The sequence below is a fragment of the Halyomorpha halys genome, unplaced genomic scaffold (genome assembly GCF_000696795.3).
Source record: "Halyomorpha halys isolate HHAL.00 unplaced genomic scaffold, Hhal_1.1 Scaffold367.1, whole genome shotgun sequence".
NCBI classification, from domain to species: Eukaryota; Metazoa; Arthropoda; class Insecta; order Hemiptera; family Pentatomidae; genus Halyomorpha; species Halyomorpha halys.
The window spans coordinates 334567-355592 of NW_027115775.1; the positions used below are offsets into that span (position 1 = coordinate 334567).

Genomic DNA, 21026 nt, shown 5'->3' on the forward strand with positions numbered 1-21026 from the left:
AAATAATAAAAAAAAAAAAAAAAAAAAAAGATTTTTTATAGTTGTTGGTAGTTTAAAGATATAGAACTCTGAAAGAAAAATTAATTATTTTTAACGTTTTGAAACAGGCACCATTTTTTATTAGACTCATCAAATTTGACTAGTAATTTCTAAGACAAGTTAGTAGTTAAATTAATTATTCCTTTATCTTTTTTACTACTAAGTTTTCATAATAAGTCATAAAAAAGGAAGTTATGTCTACTATCAATTCCTAGAACATTTATGATTTATTTGCTAATGAAAGTGGGATGTATGCCTTAAACAGCCTTAATTAAGAAAAAAATCAAAGATATTGGAAAAATATGTCGGAAATTACGTGTACATAGTTTCAAGCACTAAAAAAAAAAAAACTTTGATAATTTTTCGGCGATTAAAGGTGAAAGAGAGAGTTGCGTAGAAGGAATTATAAACTGGCGATTCTAATTGACAACGAGCTTAATTAAGAAAGAAAATCACTGAATAATGAAGGCAGGTTGGAATTATAACAAACTCAGAACCCAAAGGTTTCGAAAAAACAAAAACAATACAAAAAAAAAGAAAAGATAGACCAAATTGAAGTTCGTTATTTTGGCAAAATAATACTTGAAAATTAACTCATACAGGGCCTGAAACTGTCCTGACGTACTGAAAAATTTGAATTAAAAAATTCTGATGCTGTGCACGCATCACACAGCTTTCACTTACTGCCATTTAAGGTGAAAAACTCGAAACCAATGAATCTTTGTTGATTTTCTTTTTTTGCTATAAAAATTCGTATTTTAGAGTTTCTCGAGGTGTATATAATGGATATATTTTGTGTTCCTATCAAGAATGATTGCGATTGATAGAGATCGGACACGCTCAGCTGTCTCCGATTTTTCAGTCTTTAACTATTTCTACATTATTTAATTATCAAATTCGTTTTTAGTTCATATTTTTATATCTGTTTATTACTGTTAACGATCCAAAAGGTTTAATTATTTCAAATAAGCAAAGTAATGCTTCGCAGGAAGATTTTTTGGGGAAATTCGGCATTTAAATCCAGTTAAACTATTTCAATGAGGATGAAACCCAGCTTATATTAAAGAACACTTGATTTCCATTGATATGCCGAATTTTATCAAAATAGTTACAAAACATTTTGAGAAAATCGAAAAAAAATTGGAAAAATATATTCTATAAAGTGGCGCGTTTGGCTAGTCGATTTAATCGAAAAATTCCAATTTTATACAACTTTTCGTTTTTCAGCTGGAATTGGTTATTTGGACTCGAGGGACCCCAAAACGTGTATGTCCGTCGAAAATTAGAATTCGAAATTTTTCACGATCACAATACCTACCCTTACTTATGTATTCCATATAAAGTTAAAGTCAAAATAGTCTTAACTATTTATGAAGATGCTAGAGGGCTGTAGATGTTAGCAGATTAAAGGAAACAAACTTTTACGCTGATTGAAAAATTAGCTCTTTGTTCATAAAGGAAACAGAAACATTCAATTTTTCTTCTTCCGCTGAAGACCTATTCATTTTCAGAATGGGGTTACCCACGAAATATATATTGACTGACCGAGGTAAGATTCGAACTCACAACGTTTCCAACTATTTATACAAAGGAAAGTAAGATTCATGGGCACCGTTCGAAATCAGCGAGGTTTTATAAAAAAAAAAAATTAAGCGTTCAAAAATAATAGTGAATGGATTTCGCTATGCCGCGCGGAAAAGTTTTTGAAAGATCTGTTCAAACGATCGGCTTATCATCTTGCACATGCACCTAATGGATGTGAAAGAACAAGCTCGATGCTCCCACTTACCATCACCATGAAAAACCTTGGTTTCTCCTACGCTATGACACTCAAATAATCGGGGTCACGTGCAATCCAAGTTTAGTTCGGCTGTCGTCCAACACGAGGCGCAGATAGTTTCTGGTATCGCATTTGCAACCCATGACGGTTAGGGCTCTTCTTCTTTAAATAATGCAGTTCTTCGTCGTCGAATTTGCGGACTATTTTTTTTTAAATCGTAGTCAGAATGCTTGTAAAGGAAAAGACTAGCTTGAGTTTGGTGAAAAAGTCGAAGAAAACTACAAACGTTATAGCAACTTACGGAAGTGGTCAAATAAACTATATTATGTTTGAAGCTGTTTGAAAATATTGAACATATAAGATGATATTAGTAAGCTAAAGTAGAGTAGCACCAAAACACACTTTGTCTGAATGTTAGATAAACAATAATTTATTTATCTTAAAACGTTCGATTATCAAAAAGAATATTTATGAAGAAGTTTATGCAGATTTCAATGGCACTATGACCATCAGATTAATAGAATCCAAAAAATATATTTTTAATTTTATTTTACGTTCAGTAGACTCATCCTCAGAACTAAAATTAACAATTTTAAACATAACAAATTATTGAGGTAATCACATATTAACAACAAATTAATTCAAAATATATATTAATTATGTGATTAACTGAATACAATACATTATTCCAATTGTAATTATTAAGATTACAATAACATATTATAAAAATTTGTTAATTATTTCGTTAAAATTAGTGAATGCTTAAAGTCTTCATTTATACGTAATGTGTGCTAGCAGTTAATAATAACGCATTATTGTATCCCAAACTCTCCAATCCCATATCACAGCCCTCGAAGAATGGTGTCTTAATGGGATGATTAAGAAAAATTCCAACAAATCCCAACAAACCCCTGTCGAACAGATCCGCTACCTTGGACTACACTGGACAAACGATTAACCTGGAATCCTCACACAAGACTGAAAAGACAGGAAACTGCACATCGATTTCGACTATTACAGCACTTACTAGACAAACTGTCCAAACTTCCAACTCATTCCAAAGGACTGATCTACATGATTGTAATAAGGCCAATGGAGTTGAGCTTTGGGGCTCCAGTAAACCTTCGAATTCCTCTCGTATCCAGTCCTTACAATCCAAAATCCTTCGTAAAATCCTCAATGCTCCATACTTTGTCACAAATAAAATCATACACAAAGACCTTAATGTTCCCTGTGTAACCGATCTAACCCGAACCACATATTACTCCTTCCATTATAAACTCCCTAACCACTCAAACCCACTATTTTCTAACCTTGCATCCTCTTCCATTCCTGACAATCCTCCAAGGCGCCTGAAAAGAAAGTGGCCACGAGACCTGCTAATCTAAAATGCCATTAGAGTGCTACCAATGGGTAGTTTCTCTACACGCCTGTAACACTCCATTTTAACTAAGATCAAATTTACTGGATGTATTATATAATATACAGTTGTAAATTTCAATAAAGATATTAAAAAAAATGTACAACATATTTTTTAATAATTAATAAAATTATATCACCTTCATTGCAATATGTTATGTAATTGTTTTAATAAAATAAATAAACAACGGAACGCTGGTGAATTACAATACCTTCATTGTGATACGGCAGTTAGCAAAAATAACCATTGATAATGAGCAATCGAACAATTTTAATATTTGATGAAATTAACTAAATATTATTTAATTTTGTATCTTGATTTTCTAAAAGCAATAGGAAATTAAAGTGCAGGATAAAATTAGCTATCGCTTAACAACCTAAGGCGGAAACGAGACGAAAGTATGCGAACTAATATTATTACGCCATTCACGTGCACTGCCACGGTGTGGGTTTTTTTCTTTTATTTGCTCCACTTTATTTGCTCCACATTAAAAAAAAAAAAAAAAACTTGGCCCACCAGTTCACCTGGCCTGCATAATATATCCCTTGGAAATTAAAGACGCAATTGAATCTCACATGTATACAAGTTGAAATTTCTATTACTCGTATTTTTTGGTATTAGTAAGTCATCATACAATCATCAGATGGCATTAAAATGTCTGTGATGTATGATATTTTCTTTTCACTGAACGCTACTAAAATGTCAAGGTAGAACTACTTGCTATTGTACTTGAAGATGTATTTTGTTTGACATTTGTAATATGAGGAGTAATTATACGTCGTGCACGTCTGATCAATGATTATACAAAACAAAATATATTTGAATTAATTTTTTTATTCTAAGAATTTGTGAATAACAATCATCAGCATTTAAAAATGGAGGAGATTAGAGCGTTACTAATGGGTAGTTTCTCTACATGCCTGTATCACTCCATTTTAATCTTATATCAAATTTACTTGATGTATTTTAATGTAAATACAGTTTTAAATAGCAATAACTAAATTTTTAAAAAATAAGGAAAAAAGATAAATATTAAAATAAATAAAATTAAATTTATTAAGTGAACCTTTCCCATTTATTTTTACAACTGTACTTGAATGTGTTCTTTTTAACTTCTTAAAAACGGGTTAATTTGATGAAGACAATATCTTTAGTGAAGGTAATAGGTAATCTGCTTCTCTTTTCGAAATAAAAATGATAACTGTTTTGAAAAAGGAGAAAAATGTAAAGAATGCATTTGTTAGTATATTTCAGTTTGAATCGGTATTTTCTTTTAGAATTTTAATAAAATTACTTGTTGCTCAAATGTCACAACTAGTTATTGATATAGTTGATATTACTAGGGCTAGTATTTTAGGTAATTAAAAATGTCAATGTATACATAAGTTCCGGGCTGTCAGGGCTATATCAGTTGATTGAGTGGAACAGCTGGCCTATTGTATATATATAGGCCGACGAGCTTTGAGTTACAACCGAGTGCGTCATTTCTCCCTCTTTTTTTTTTTTTTTTTTTTTTTTTTGTTTTAGTTTAGTTTAGTTTTCCTACTCGCAAACGTTTAACTTATTAGTATTAATTTTAAAAACAAATATGTAAGATATATTTTTATCCCCCCCCCACCAAAGAAAAAATTAATTTATATATTAAAAAAACCAAGGAAACTCGTGCATTTTTAAACACAAAATTATGTCATATCCTGAGTACTGACTTTCGGAAAGGTTCAACTGAATTAATTGACGATTTCACTGTCACCTCCTTTCCACTTATTATTTCGGCAATAAGCAGTATCCATTTTTTTTTAAACTGATTTGGCAGTTTCGTCAGGAATCTTTTTCCTTAAAAATTCGCAATCGAGTTGAAGCTTTTAAACAGGTCACTTTAAACAGATGAAATGAACAAATCTTTCTCCGGGAATTCAGGTCGAACGGTTTCAGAAACACGTAGGGGCGCGTGTGCAAGACATGTGACATGAAGTATTTGAGGATAAAACACTTTTAGGAAATTTCCTGCTTTAATCGTGTTCGGAATGCTGTTAATAACAAGTACACGTTTTAATGCAGGATAACTGGCTAATGATTCAAGGATCCGTTAAAAATTAAACTTGGAACTGAATAATATATTTTTAATAAAATTAACGGAGATATCTGGTTAGGTTTCAGGTCTTGGAAATTATAATAGAAGGAAAATATAACCAATTCTAGTGAATTTTAGTAAATTACCAAGCAAGTTGCAAAGAATTTGAAGATTTTTTTTCATATGCCCATCCTTATTCAAGTTTCGATGTAAATGAAAATGAGAAATATGGAGTAAAATATGTAAATTAATCCCAAATGCACCAAAACATAAAAAATGTTTTTTTGCAAATGTAGTACATGGTGATATCTTTGTCAGAGAAAAATATGTATTATATTATATGAAAATCCTAACCCTAGATATTATACTAAAAACATTATTTTTAAATGAGAAACTATTTCTCCTTTAGTTAATTTACAAATTCATTCATATTTAGTATCTATCCATTTTTTATCATAACTAATCAATGACTCGGGTTTAATTATTACAAATATAAAAAAAAGTTATGATACTTTAGAATACGTTATTTTGAAAATTCGATATTTAAACCATGTCAGTTTATATATATGTGGATAAGACCTAGCTAAAATTAAATAGCATATAACTGTACATTGTTACAACGAGTTTAATCAAAATCATGTGAGGTATTACTGAGATATTAGTAAAAAAAAGTGTAAATCGTTTATACATAGCAGTACTTTATACGTAGTCGATTATATCGAAAAAGCTGTAGTATACTTATTGTAATTGTGTAAAGTAATTGAGATTACTCTATACAATTAATCTTGATGCTAAGTAATTACAATTAGAGTTACAAATACTTTTTGACCCGTAGGTATTGCAATTACATGTACTTTAATTTTTTTGTGAATTCATTTTATCAGAACATATTTCTTATGAGCAGAAATCCTAAAAGTTATAATAAATCGATATGATAACGCGCGATAATAAAATTTATTGTATATTTATTTTCAGCATCTTCGAAAACATATGGAAAAAAACGTGATATGTTAATACATCTATACGCCAGCGCGAAATCTTAAACTGGATATGATTTTCATAATTTGGAGCCATTGAAAAACATTTTTTTTTCTTTTCGGAGATTTGTAATTACGATTAATAGTAATTACTTGGAATATTATTGTTAGATTTTGTTAGAATGCGTTTGTATTTGAATTTAGTTTTTTATTTCAATAATAAAAAGGTATAGCAAGGTACTGGTTAACAACAAATAATAGTATATATAATGTCAATACTTTACAAACTTTTAGTATGCTTAAATATGAATATTCACTACCTCATTATTTGTATTGAATACATTTAAGAGATAATTTAGGAATATAGAAATGCACATTGGCGGTCAAACGATTAAAACAACTCTTCTGTCGTATAAATGCCGTACCGATATGATACTTACACAATTTCAATATAATCTATATATGTTTAGTTTTATACTTATTTTTTGTTCCGGCTCAGTAATGGTTCTAAATAAATAAATATGTTTTCCTCCATTAAGCAATAAGATACTAACTTTTTTTCCATTTGATTAAGCATTGTCGATTATTCAGATCAAATTGTGAAAATTCAAGTGAACAAAATGTGTGTTAATTTTTAATTTAATAAATAAAAAATAATATTGAGGGCTGTTAGACTCCACCTCACAAGTTGAAAAATTTCGTATCGGGTTATTCTATTTTATTTAACGGCGTAAAACCTCCTTGGTCATCAACGCCAAACTCATATAGATTATATTTTAAAAGTTATTTTAGTTTATTTCTATTGATTTCAAAATTTATTGAATATTCTTAAAAAATTAGGTGGTCATAAAAATGTGGTTCATAAACTTTTGATAATATTGCTTATGAACGCACTTATAGATTGTTATTTCTTACAATATTTTATGTATGTTTCAGCCACACACCTGGGAGGAAAGAAAGACGTGTGAGCTAGCCGAGTGGAAATGTGAAAGTGAATCATGTGATGATAGTAACTTAGGTTAAAATAACTGTGGCGGTGTATAGTTAATCAAGTGCCTTAAAAAATGGACAAGAGATCAGTGACAAAATTATTCAGCCATAGATGCCTCAAAAATGGACATAATGGCCAAAATAAGCTGGAAGAGAGTGGAGAGGATAGTGGAACTTGCAGTGACAGCGAGCAAAGGAGTTCCATCAGGGAGGATGACGTCACCTCTGACTTCAGCGAGACCGAACTCGAGATGACATATGCACACCCGGACTCCTTCTTCAGGTTCCATCTGTCGGAAAAAAGCTTGGGCGGCAACGACAAGATGCGAACAGGTTGTCAGGACATAGACATAGAAACGTTCGCTGGCAGAAAGTGTGTCGGTATGGACTTCTCTACCATTAAGAGTTCTAGAGGCTCCATCAGGGGAGTTAAGAACAGGGTTCGAGCTGGAATTGCTACTTTCCTCGAAATGAAAGATAGCAAGGTAAGCAAGGTAAACTAGAGAAAAGGTAATATAAAATATATTAATAATAACAATATTTTAAATTATAGGTTTTACGAATTAATCCCAACTTCAAGATTTAGTTTTCATCTGAACAAGAAGCAAGTAGCGTATCTAAACTATTTGGAATCAGCAGACTAAATGTTTGTGTCCCTTCAACGCGCAAAAAAAAAATCTGTTTTTTAAAACTTTTTACACCTTCGACTGCTATCATTTGCCTTAGTTAGACCGTCACAAAAGGTTATTAATATGTTCAGAAAAAAAAGGCTAAAAGAAAAGCATATACTACGCTAAACATAATGTTTTATTAAAATAATAACGTTCTCCTCTGTTAAAAAAAAAAAAAAAGAAGTAAAATGTACCATATTTTTGCAGAAATAAAATCATCATTCTATAAAAACAAAAAAATTCTCTCTACAACTTGGGTACTCAATCGACGTACTTCAAATTTTTATAGTACCAAAAGTTTACAAAAAGGCACAAATCCGATCCCAAAGTCAATTGGAATATAAAAAAATGTATTTATAATTGTATAAATATATTCGTTTGAATATCTGCTTTAAAATTTATCAAATGTATATTTAGTTGTCATTATCACAAAGAAAAAAACTTATAAAGTATGCGTACTATTGGTTTCATGGTGATCTAGGACAATGTCAAAATAAATTCACTCTCTCCAGTAAGTAAGAAAAGTTTCTATTTTTTTTTTTGAGATAGATTTTTTGAAGTTAAATTTTTTATTAGAAACTTTTAAACCTACTTATTTATTTTTTTCATTATGTACCTAGTTCCTTGTTCTTAAAGGGGCGCATTGATATGGATTCGATCTGTCACTAATTAATCTTCGACCAATTTTCACTATTATATTAATTTTATAGATCATGGGTAATAGGGTATATCTACTATAGATGATTGATGATTGTCTTTATCTACTTTAAGTCATGGAAGATAAAAATAGTAAATAAAACATTGATTGGATAATTGAAGAAATTTTACCAGGATTTCTCAACTTTATTAAAACTATATTATGAAATGTTTAATTTTCCCAAGCTTTTCTGGATTAAAATTGTTCACTTACCTGTTGGCTGTTCATATTTTGGTTGGATGTATTTTTTTATTTCAATATCGTTATTAATCATAATAATCTCTGAGTATAGTTACATTTTAAAAATATTTCTTTAACTAGTTAAAAAATATTGTTATAGTAAGAAAGAAAACGAGGTGAGCCTATAAGGGAAAATGAATCCATATAACTGATCACTTAATGATTGGATAAAGGTTTAAGCTATCACCTTTTCCTATAAATTTCTATTGTGGATTTAGTGATAATCGATCAATAATAAATCAGTCCAACTAGGTTACACGTCCGATAAGCTGCTTAGATTATTTTGAGGGGGGATGGATAGTAAATATAAAAAAACAACGGAAAATAGCGAATTTTACATAACAAATTATTCATTAAATTATTAAAGACGAGCTTATTGAAACCCACTACAGCCTACAACTCACAGATATATGGGACTTTTAAAAAGGCACATTCGTAGAAAATGAAAGATAAAGTCCAAAAAAATTCAAATTTAAATTTAGCCGACCCGTCAGCAGGGGTGTTGATACTATTTTTCGTGAATGATAATTAACTTAAATTGAAGTATTAAATTTTACCGAATTTTCAACCATATTAAAAAAAAAATCCCAACTATATTACGACTTATTTTAATTCCTTCCCCTATTTTGGATTTAAAACTTTTAACTTACTTTTTGGAAATGCTTTTACACTTGATAACAACATAATATCGATTAATTAACAGTTTCATAACTTCGTATTAGTTTTAAATATTAGTTTAAAATTTAGCACTCCAGTTTTAGCAAATAGGTTCCCTATTCTCCTATTTCCCAATTTTTTGGTTTTTCAAATTATTGGGAGAAGAGGTGATTTAACCGAATTAAATTTTAAGGCTACAGTTTAAATTTCTAAACCTCATCCATCTATAACGTACCTATTATTGTTTATTCGAGAAGCAACATGCACCGGGTCGGTAACCTAATCTTCAAAACATAGACGTTATAGTACAAAAGCCGGGAAGAAAAAAAGGCAGTAATCTCACCCAAATTTTTGATTTCTTTAATTAAAACTAGGTATAATTAATAGTCAAAATTGATGAGTCTGCCAAGTATAGGTAGGGGGTATAAAAAATGGCGGCAGTTTCAAAACCTTTAAAAAACATTATTTTTTCATTTGGAGCTCTATATTCTAAAAACTACCAACAACACTAGGAGAACATTATTTAAAGAAAAGTATATTTGCTGAAATATTAGCCCTAAAAGAGCTATTTAAGTCGAATAGTTCTCGAGATATAGCTTTTTAAAAAGCAACATTTCTTAAAAATCTACCGAAAGATTAGTAGTTAGTTAATTTATTTTGAGAAATCTATATCTCAGGAACTATGTGACGTACAGATGTCTATTAGCACTCAAATTAAAGCTGGTACAATGGACTAAACAGACGTTTATTACCTTCACCTTCGTAGGAATAGTAGTTTTCATGACTTTAGCTAAAATAAATTGATTTATAGTTGTTCGGACAATAAATTTGATTTATGAAAAACTTCATTTCAGAAACCATTTGACGTACAGATGTCTGCCAGCGCTCAAATTAAAGCTAGTTAAATTTATTATAAAATAGTTAATAATGTTTAGCCAGTGTAGGACTAGTAGTTTTTATGATATTTGACAAAATAAACTCACAAAATGTTAATTTCTAGTTGTTCTTATAAAATGTTGGATTTTTGAAAAAAATATATCTCTAGATCCATAAGAAGCACATATGTCTGCCAACGCTCAAAATAAAGGAAATTTAACTTACTATAAAGTAATTTATTACACTTATCTGCGTAGGGGTAGTAGTTTTTATGATATTCAAATATTAATATAAATTTGGCAAATAAAAATTTGTCCGAACAACTATAAATCAATTTATATTAGCAAATTTCATGAAAACTATTACTCCTACGAAGATAAACATCATAAACTACATTATAGCTCATTAAACTAGCTTTAATTTGAGTGCTAATAGACATCTGTACGTTAAATGGTTTTTGAGATATAGATTTTTCAAAATAAATTCACTAACTACTGATCTTTCAGTACGTCCCACACAACATTTTTATGAAATGTTGCTTCTTAAAAAAAAGCTCTTTTAGGTCTCATATTTTAGTAAATTTGGTCATCTTGAAATGGCGTTCTCTTAGGTTTTCTTGTGTTGTTCCTATTTTTTAAGATATAGAGCTCCGAATAAAAAATTAAATTTTTTTATCGCTTTTAAACAGCCGCCAATTTTTATTCCCCCTACCTATACTCGGCAGACTCACAAATTTTGACTAGTAATTATACATAGTTTTCATTAAAGTAATCAAAAATTGGGGTGAGATAACTGCCTTTTTTCTCCTCTTGAGCTCTTGTACTATTAGTTTAAGATATCGATCGCATGTAGTTTATGAATACAAAAGCTAGTTTAGTAATACTTCATGTCGCTACTAATACAACTATTATTATCATGATTGATAATCTTATTTTTTAATGTCCAGACCTCACCCTCACCTTAGGCCGGTATTACACTGTCAAAGTTGTTTGACCAAGATTTCATATAAAAGAAGTTAGCCAAAAAATATAGCACTGTGATAACTCAACTTTTATAAAAGACCTTTTATGAAAATTAGGCTCTTCTTACTACATTTTATAAATTATTGGTAGGGGTAGTTAGTTGTTAATCCTCTCAGTAAGGTGAAGCCTTGTTACCTACGTGATGGTGAAGCTTCACTGCAACTACATATACATAACGTCATATCTAGTGCAAAAATACTGCCACGACACTAGTACATTATTTCAAAAATGTAGTTATTTCCGAAATAATCATTTGCGTGAAATAAAAATAAATTCAAAAATAAGAAAATAGTGAAATAAGAATTATCAGATAAAATTATTTCAGGAATAAATGTTTTAGAAATATACCTCTTTATTTTAATGAGTGCAATTATTTAAATAAATAAATATAGGTAGTTATTTATTTAAGATTCTTTCATTAAAGAAACATTCAACGAATAATCACAGAAATTTTTTTTTCGCGAAATAATTCTTTAATTTATTTTATTCTATGAATAAATTCTTTAAACCGTGCTCAGGTCCGCTTACCATTGTACCACACTGAACTTGCATAAAATCTTTTGCAATAGCGATATTTTGCGTTAATATTTTTTATATTATAAAGATCTTTTATAAAAAGGTTTTTGTCAAAGATCCTTGATAGTGTAATGCTGGCCTTAAGTAAAAATTCTTAAGGGTTTCGGGATTCGAACTTTTTGTAGGAACCAGTTCTAGTACGAAACTGTTATTGAGTATTTAAATATTTATTAATTTATACTATAGTTTTCTTTAATGTAGATAATTCGAAGTGCGGTCAATCTTAAGACGGCATATCTAGATAAATTCACTGCTTTGGAATTTGGTAGAGTTTCGATTTTCAGAATTACCAACAATTAGTAACTTTTTTTGGTAATTTAATGGTGATTGTGGAACAGAGTCCATGCAACAATTGACAATTCGTGAAAGCTACTGGAATAAAAGAAATAGCGGCACTGTCTAATTAAGGTCAAAATTAAGTTTAGGGCATTAAGTATAACTGACCATCATCACCCCTTCACACCTATTGTCACCATGATGGCGTCAAGCAAACATAATAACATGTTCTGTTATTATAAAGTTTTCACATTTGTAATATTATTATGAATATACTAATCATTAACTATTAATCAACAATTAAAAATGATACATCCATATATTTGCGAGAATACACTTTAAAATAGCAACACAAATTAAATATTCCCCCAACAAAAAATTGAGGTTTCACGTTTCTGAAGAGTAGAACACAAAGACCATCCATCCTTTTCTCATAAACTACAGTACCAACTTTTAATTTGGAACAAAAGTTATATATCAACTCACAATAGTACTTAAAACTCATCTTTACCAACACCATTTTGTTTCAAAATGGTGACAGATTAAAATTGTCACATCCTGGATATTTTGAAGATAGAGGAAAAATACAAACTGGTTTGGAATCAGTGTGATTTACTATAAATAATTAATTTAAATGATAAATCGCTGCTTTCAACTAATCCTTTCTTTTCTACTGTTAGTTATATCCTTCGCACCTTTATCTGGCTATATTGTCTTTGAATGGTAAACTATCATTCTTCTTTATAAAGTTCATTATTAGCAATATTCCCAGATTGGATTAGGAATTGTAAGCACATTCTGTATTCTTATGCCATAAATGTTAGTAAACCTCATAGGAACAAATTAATGATAAAACATCTATTACCTAAATAAAGAAATGACACTTGAAACTTATTAATCTTTCTTGTCCATGAGAGAAACAAGCAAAGTATTTTTAATTTGGAATAATAATAACCTAAGTGATATAAAAAAAAAAAATCCGTTTATAGCATGAGATAAGATAGTGGATTTGAAGAGTGTTTGGAATGGTGAATAATTAATAAGCATCAATGTTATTTCATTATTTATTTTATGCCTCTAGCCCTTGTTTTTGAGATTATATCTGACGAATAAGAATAATTTAGCCTTACACATACATAAAAAAAAAATGTTTATTGTAAGTCTAAGATGAAAATAGGTTTTGCAGATAAACTACAAATTTCACCAACAACATGTGAGTTTCCCTATGTTTAAAATCTTGTCTGTGAGCGTTTATAGAATATTACTGAATAAGTTGGAATATGAATTAATATATAGAATTTATATTAATTACAGGCTACTTATGAAATATATTCAAGGTCTATTAATGATTTTAAAGCAACATGAAATTGAAAGATTCAATAAAGGACTAAATATTTTTCATTGATTTATTAAATTTACCAATAAACTTGAATCACAATAGAGACACACATTTCTTGTTTTTAGAAAATTAAATTTAGATTTTAATTATAAATAATAATAGTACTTTAAAAACTACACGCACATGGAATGAAAAAAATTTACAACACATATTCAGTTTTGAATCTAACTACCCTAAACATATTACTATCAACATCCTTACCACTCTCGATGTGGATGACCCTTAGCGAAGGTTCCTCTGTCTTACCTCGGGGATGGGTAGTCCTCAATTCAGGTCGATTCTCTTTGGTTTTTCCTACTTGTTCCATTGCATCATCAGTAACTTAAGGGGTTATCACTTTTCCCATTATTTTTATTTCAATTCTTCATTATTTATATATTTATAATAGTTCAATGTTTATTTTTATTTCTTCTTTTCATACTAATCCATGATCAGCAATAATCACATCATAATCTTTAAGCATTGTAATGTTTATGATTTTGAAAATTTTCAAGAGTTTCAAATGGTATAGTATAAATAACAAGAATGTCTTTTGAATCTATATCACATGGAATCTGGATTTTAACGTAATTTAAGAAACTGACAACAGAAGTTTAAATTGGTTTTATTCTGAAAAATTAAGCATTTTAGATAAATCTAACAAGATGACCATTTTCAATTGCAATTCATTTGCTTCAGTCCATTTGAGTTTAACTAGTGTATAGTAAACATAACTAAACGTCCCACATTCTCCCATTCCAACGACAGTTCCACTTTTGTTCCAGTGTCCCCTCGTTTTATCAACTCTTGTTTGGAAAAGCACATTTTGGAAGTGCTGTAAAAATCCAGTTTTACAAACACTGCCATAATTATATTTTGGACAAAAGTGCAAATAATGCTAATTATTTATGTATAGTAAATAAAGGGTTCAAATTAAAATTTTTTTTCATAAATAACTTGCGAACATACCTTTTGGAAGGACATACAGTCATCACCACTTTTATAACGAATGTGAAAAATCCAATTTTTGAATTTTTATTTTTATTAATTTCCCAGAAGCATTTTTACAACAACAAAAATTATCAACATAAAGTTAGAGAATTATAAAATAAATAGGTTTGATTAAAAGTAATTTTGACTTAAGTGGCCATAAATTTTATTCAATGCTCCAAAATTGCAATGACAAATTAGCTCTAATGATGAATAGGAAACATAAAAATGTATATTGTGTAGCATTTTTTTTTTCTTTTTTTACAAAATTAATACTAAAAGTCACTGACTGTATACTTCCTTTTTCTTGTCCTATCCTACTCCTTATCAGGGTGTTCCCCTTTTGAGTAGAAACTATCTGGTCACATTATGTATAGTTGTAATGATTTTTCATTTTAATATAATGAATTTTATATTATATGTATTTTCACTAGTTAAGATGATGCTGATCAGCTATTGAAATTTACTCTCCCCAGGCTGTTCTGATTTTATCTATTTTTTCCTTCAATACATATTGAACTGTCTTTGAGTTAAAGTTTCTGATTTGGTTAGGTTATTGACTAGAAATGCACTGTCTCTGGTTTGCATTAATGTGATTTTGTTTTTTTTTCAATCCTAATGATACCTAAAGTGGGGAAACAGCATGCTTGGTTGTTGGCTACTATTTGAGTGACTTAAGGCTTTGCAGTGGGATCTTCCATTAACAGTTTCTTTCTTTTTTTTATATAGTTTTAGCTATCTTTAATTAAACAAAATATACTATTTGTCTGTTTTTAATAGACATGGAAGTAGGATAGAATCTTTTAGATTGATTTAAATATGAATAAGTTGTTTATAGGACCTCAAACCATGGAATATAAGAGGGATTATGGGGTAAAGGATTTTAAAGTTTCAAATAAAAAGGCTGGTGATAAAAAATAGTCTAACTTATACCTTAACTTCAGGTCCTATAAAAAGCCTGTAAATGTTTACTACAATCTAAAAGATTGCACCCCACTTTAATAACTTTTAATAGTAGTTATATGAAAAATATAATATACAGAATTAATGAGATTAAAAATCTATTGTCTCTGTCTTAACTACCGGGAATTGACCTTGAAGTACTCTTGTGGTATGTCCCTAGTGTCCAAGGTGTCGGAAATAAGTTTAATCTCCCCAATAGTTATCAACACATTAATACATGTTTGGATTATACATTTTAAAACACTTTAAAAAACATATTGAAATTTCTTGCAAATGTTATGTTTTATTACATTATTTTATTCATCATATATCTACATCTCTTTTATATTTTCATGTATAACTTTGCATTGAAGCTGTTTTATTTTTATTCTATTTTTTTCTTGAAGCTCCCATGGCATTTATATTCTTAACAATTGCTATCATTTATTGTTTAATTAAGATTTCTAAAAAAAATATATAGTTTAGTCATGATCCATGACAGATTAACTTGCACATCTTACAAAATTAATTATTATATATTAAAAAATATACTTAATTTATTTTAATATGTTTTACAGTCCTGGCAAGAACGAGAAGCAGGTAAGGTGGTAGTATATACAACAACAATGGGTGTGATTCGTGACACCTTCCAACGCTGCCTAAAAGTTCGACACATTTTGAGGACACATTTAATAAAGTATACTGAGAAGGATGTCTTTATGAGCAGAGAAATTCAAAATGAAATCAGAGAAAGAATGGGAATAACAACTGTTGAGTTACCACAAGTATTTATTGAAGGAAGACATTTGGGGGTATGTTTATTTTTTTTTTTTCTTTTCTGTATTTAAATATCTAGTTTTTTTTTTCTACATTTCATAGTCATTACAACATAAGTTTTAAGTATATAAAAATACCTCAGGAAATGAAACTATTTTGTTTAAAATACAATTGATTAATATAGAATATTAATACCCAATAATCATTAAATGAGTTTAGCAAATAATAACATTCATTAGTAGTAGGGCTGGATTTAATGTTTGGGGGCCCATTGGCCTAAGAAATTCAAAAGGGTGACAATCAGACCACCAATTTTCCTAAAAGAAAATAATGTTTATGGTGACAACATTATTTTATCCTTTAGTAATATCACTTATCAAATTAACTTGGGAATCAAATTTTATTTTATGGACGAATTAAGTAAATTAAATGGTCCAACAAGAACAAGGTGTCGGAAATAAGTTTAATCTCCCCAATAGTTATCAACACATTAATACATGTTTGGATTATACATTTTAAAACACTTTAAAAAAACATATTGAAATTTCTTGCATATGTAGATAGTATAAGGGTAGTCAAATTAATTTAATAATAAGTTTACTCATGTAACAATATTATAAAAGGAAATTGCACTATAAAGAAGATTTAACAAATACTTTGTTTAAAAAAAAAGCAAGATCAGAATCACGCTCGACTGCCAGATTTTTACATAATCAAGGGTACCCACTTCATGAGGCTGGGTGGATCACAGAGCTGGGTCATTACTACAGTGAAACAGAAAATACTTATCTGCTACAATCAGATTCTAACCGAGGTCTTCGGAGTTGTCTTACCACTGAGCTACACGCTCCCTTACATTTTTTATATGTGTATATTTTTAAGGGATTTACATTCACAATATGTTCATAATCCTTATTTCAATAGAATTTAAGCCCTTTAATTTTCCCATTCCCAATATTGATTTTCAATAGTATATATTCAAGATTTTTGTCATCATTTAAAAAAAAATTTGTAGGTACTGTCCAGTCACTGGTCAACACTTGTGTTAACATGTTATTTTATGCAATTAATAGAGGTAAGACAAAGAGATGGGCAGCTTAGACCTGTAGTTCCCAACTTTTTTGAGGGATGACAGAATCCTTTTGGAGGAAGTAGGTGGTAAATGGCGGTAAAAACCCTACATCATCATTTGATACAAATAGAGGGTTAAATGGCATATTTTCAGTAAAAGCTAAGAAAGTCTTAGATACCTACACAAAACCTATACAAAACTGTAGAAATCTGAGATGGTAAGGTTTAAAACTGTGTTGAGTTGAAGTGAAATGACTCACTCCCAAATTTTTTCATGGAGCCCTTGGAGGAATCCTGGTTGGAAACCACTGGTTTAGATTAAGGAAAATATATTTCTTGAGATACAATTTTTGAAAAACTAGACATTTTTTTTCTAAAACCAATATTTTGTGAATATATTTATACATAAACTAATAATTAATCAAAGGAAACTATGCTATGTTGCATTTAACCAATTTCAATTTAAGTACTAATAGACATCTGCATATGTAATAGTTTCATGATTTTTGTTAAAATAAAGTCATAAAATATTGATTTATAAAAAAAGGTCTAGTTTTTGCAAAACTGTATCTTAAGAACTATAAGATGTATAGACCTCTACTAGCACTCAAATTGAACTTAGGTAAATGTACCACAACTTAGTTCATTATGATTATGTTAGTAGGAGTAGTTAGCAGTTTCCATATTTTCCAAAGTAAATTCATAAAATATTGATATCTTGTAACTTCGAAAAAAATGTTGGTACTTAAAAACCAGTATCACTAAGGAACTATTGGACTTAAAGAGCTCAAATTATAGCTCTAACTACTGTTGTGAGGTATTTGGGGGTGTCACTGGGCATCTTGAGGCAAAACTAAAACAATTAACAAATCGCTTTGTACATTCATCTTCGGAATCCCCAAGGGCATCACCATCTTCTATTTTTATGAGGAGTTGAAGTGGCTTTACTCTTCCTACTATCGAAAGTATTTTCTTACTCCATTCCTCTACCAAGTAATCCAATTCCGCCATTCATCATATACCTCAGATCTCCTTAATTTCAAACCATCTGTTCATTCCCACAACACCTATTCTTATTTCTATCCGTCACTCCAGTATCCTTCTCTCCTTCAAATACCATTTATTCCATCATTTCTTTAAAATAAATTTTAATAGAATTAAAATAGATATTCTATATTTATAAAAAAACATTACAAAAACTGCTCTATGACTTCTGTAAATACATATAATTTTAATTAATATCACTCTGTATTTTTTTTTCTAAGTTATTAATATCATAAGTTTACTTTTTCTGTTAAAAGACCTAAAAACTACTTTATTATAATTTGTCATTTTTTATTCTGTATTAATTTTTTTTATTATTCGCCTCTAAAGCTCCTCATACACTTTTGTAGTATTATTCTAAAAGGACATGAGCCAGATTAAATAAAGAATTTATTATTTATTTATTTACTTTAAAAAAAGGTATCAATAGTTGTTTCCTTACAGTAGGTAGCTTTAAAGATAATGATCACTGTATCAAAAATGAGAGAAAATTTTAGGTTTTTATAATGAAATGAACTTTCAGAGGAGTGAACCAGAAATAGTTCAATAATTACTTTTCAAAGATATTTACTGTACCTGTTGTATAATCTAGATAGTAATGAAATCATATTCTAACACAAAATAACTCAATAAAAGTCCACCCTACCTTGGATGGATTCAAACCAGCATTGAAGAAATAACGAGGCAGTTAGACGTTAGAAGTCATAACTCCATCGGCCACGAATGGCCCACTTATAATAACATACACTTTCATAATTCATATTTAAACCTTTTCATAAAACGAATATCCTTGTTAGACTTTGCCTCAAGAACTAACTAGGATGGCCCCCTGGGCTAAGGCACACCCCTAACTCACAGTGCCAGGGGATATACCCTAAAAATGAATATTTGTTTAAATAACAAGAAAATCTATGAGATGGGTTAAGAAAATTCTTCATTTATTTTTTCTTACAAAGTTTATTGGTGTTGTTCTTACTGATGCTTGCAGTATATAGCTTTGGAATTAGGTACAACTAGTGATAGTATGAACTTTGTGGAACTATTATGTAGAACTGAGTTTGATTATGGAATAGTTTGGAATGGTTTCACAAAGGCCTGTTTATAAGGTCAGTTGTAAACAATGCAATCTTATATACAGAGAATTAGACAAAATTTTAATTAAGACTACTGCTTATTCTTTAAGTCTCCTATTTATCTAAGCCACCCCTCCCTTTGCCATAGCTCTACCCATAATATAAAATAATATGTTAACACAAGTGTGATTTGATAGATTTTGTTTCAAATATTGAATTTAGGTAATTATTTAAATGAATAGGGCCAGGAAGCCTCTTTACTTAAGTAGGTACTTAAGAATTGTTTAAGAAATATAACCTTAGAGCAACAGTAAAATATATATTTAGTAGTAATATTCGTAACAGTAATGATATTCATAATAATAACATATAACTTAATTATAAAGGAGCTTCTTGACCTAAGTACTTATATAAAAATTATTTGTAAGTTTATTAGCCTCCCAATTATTCTGTTATATGAATATTTTTTAAATTTGTTTCATTATATTTTATTTTTAGGATGCTGACACAATTGAAAAATTGAATGAAACTGGAGAACTGAGAAAAATACTGCAACCTTATAAAGTAAATAATTTTATAATTACAGAGAATATTTAATTGATAACATATAAAGAAAGTACTTAGAATTTTTCTAAAAAAAAAATTGTAAATCTTAATAGTGAACAATATGCAATGAACAATGATTTCTTAGCTGTTCACTTAAAATTAAAATGAATGCCTAATTATCCAAGAATCAATATAATTAAAAAACTAATACTCATTATATTTTATGGATTCGATTCCTTTCAGTAATATTTAGATAGTTAAACACATTTATTGCTTTTTTCGCTAGGTAAACCTGTGAAAGAGGAGTTCATTTATAAACTAATTGTGACATACTCCATGCGTAACAGCATAATATATGTATGAAATGTACAGTTAACATTTTTAACTATGGTATTGAATTTTAAAAATTTATAAAACAAAATTGAAATGGGGAGGGGAGGAAATAAAAGAACATATTTTGAACAAACAAGTAGAATTATTTGTAGGATTTTTATAAATATGTACATAATAATAATTTTAAAATTAAAGAAGGATAAAGTTAGTTTTTTTTTATTTTGTATGCTATTTTATTTGTTATTTAATTTCAATTAACTTATTTTATTTGTAATTGTTTCAACATTCATACTGCATAATGCAATACTATAACTCTATAAACTCATATGTTATTATGTAAAAATGAACAATCCAGTTTTTTTTTATTCAACAAGATTCATTTGGTTTCTCTCATCTTCAGGTTCATTTTGTGAAAATGATTAATAGTAAGTTGGCAATACATCCTATGTGCAAATTAAGTAAGTTTATAGGACTGAAATATATGTATATATGTATATACAAATCTAGAGTATATATGTATTATCTTCATGAAATGTTGAAATGTATTTCAGGAACTACCGAACGTGAAAAGCTCTATATT

General features: G+C 29.1%; 1 protein-coding gene across 3 annotated transcripts in view; it reads left to right on the forward strand.

Moving 5' to 3' along the window:
- Nucleotides 1–21026, forward strand: part of LOC106681825 (glutaredoxin domain-containing cysteine-rich protein CG31559) — a 75208-nt gene that overhangs the window by 52530 nt on the left and 1652 nt on the right. For 2 of the 3 annotated variants that reach the window (XM_014422352.2, XM_067052761.1), the window contains exons 2-4: nucleotides 7224–7771; nucleotides 16181–16414; nucleotides 20066–20131. In XM_014422352.2, coding sequence (XP_014277838.1) covers nucleotides 7352–7771; nucleotides 16181–16414; nucleotides 20066–20131 — 720 coding nt within the window. In that variant the 5' untranslated portion in view covers nucleotides 7224–7351. The remainder of the gene's footprint in view (nucleotides 1–7223; nucleotides 7772–16180; nucleotides 16415–20065; nucleotides 20132–21026) is intronic. The other variant, XM_014422354.2, reaches the window with a different exon arrangement.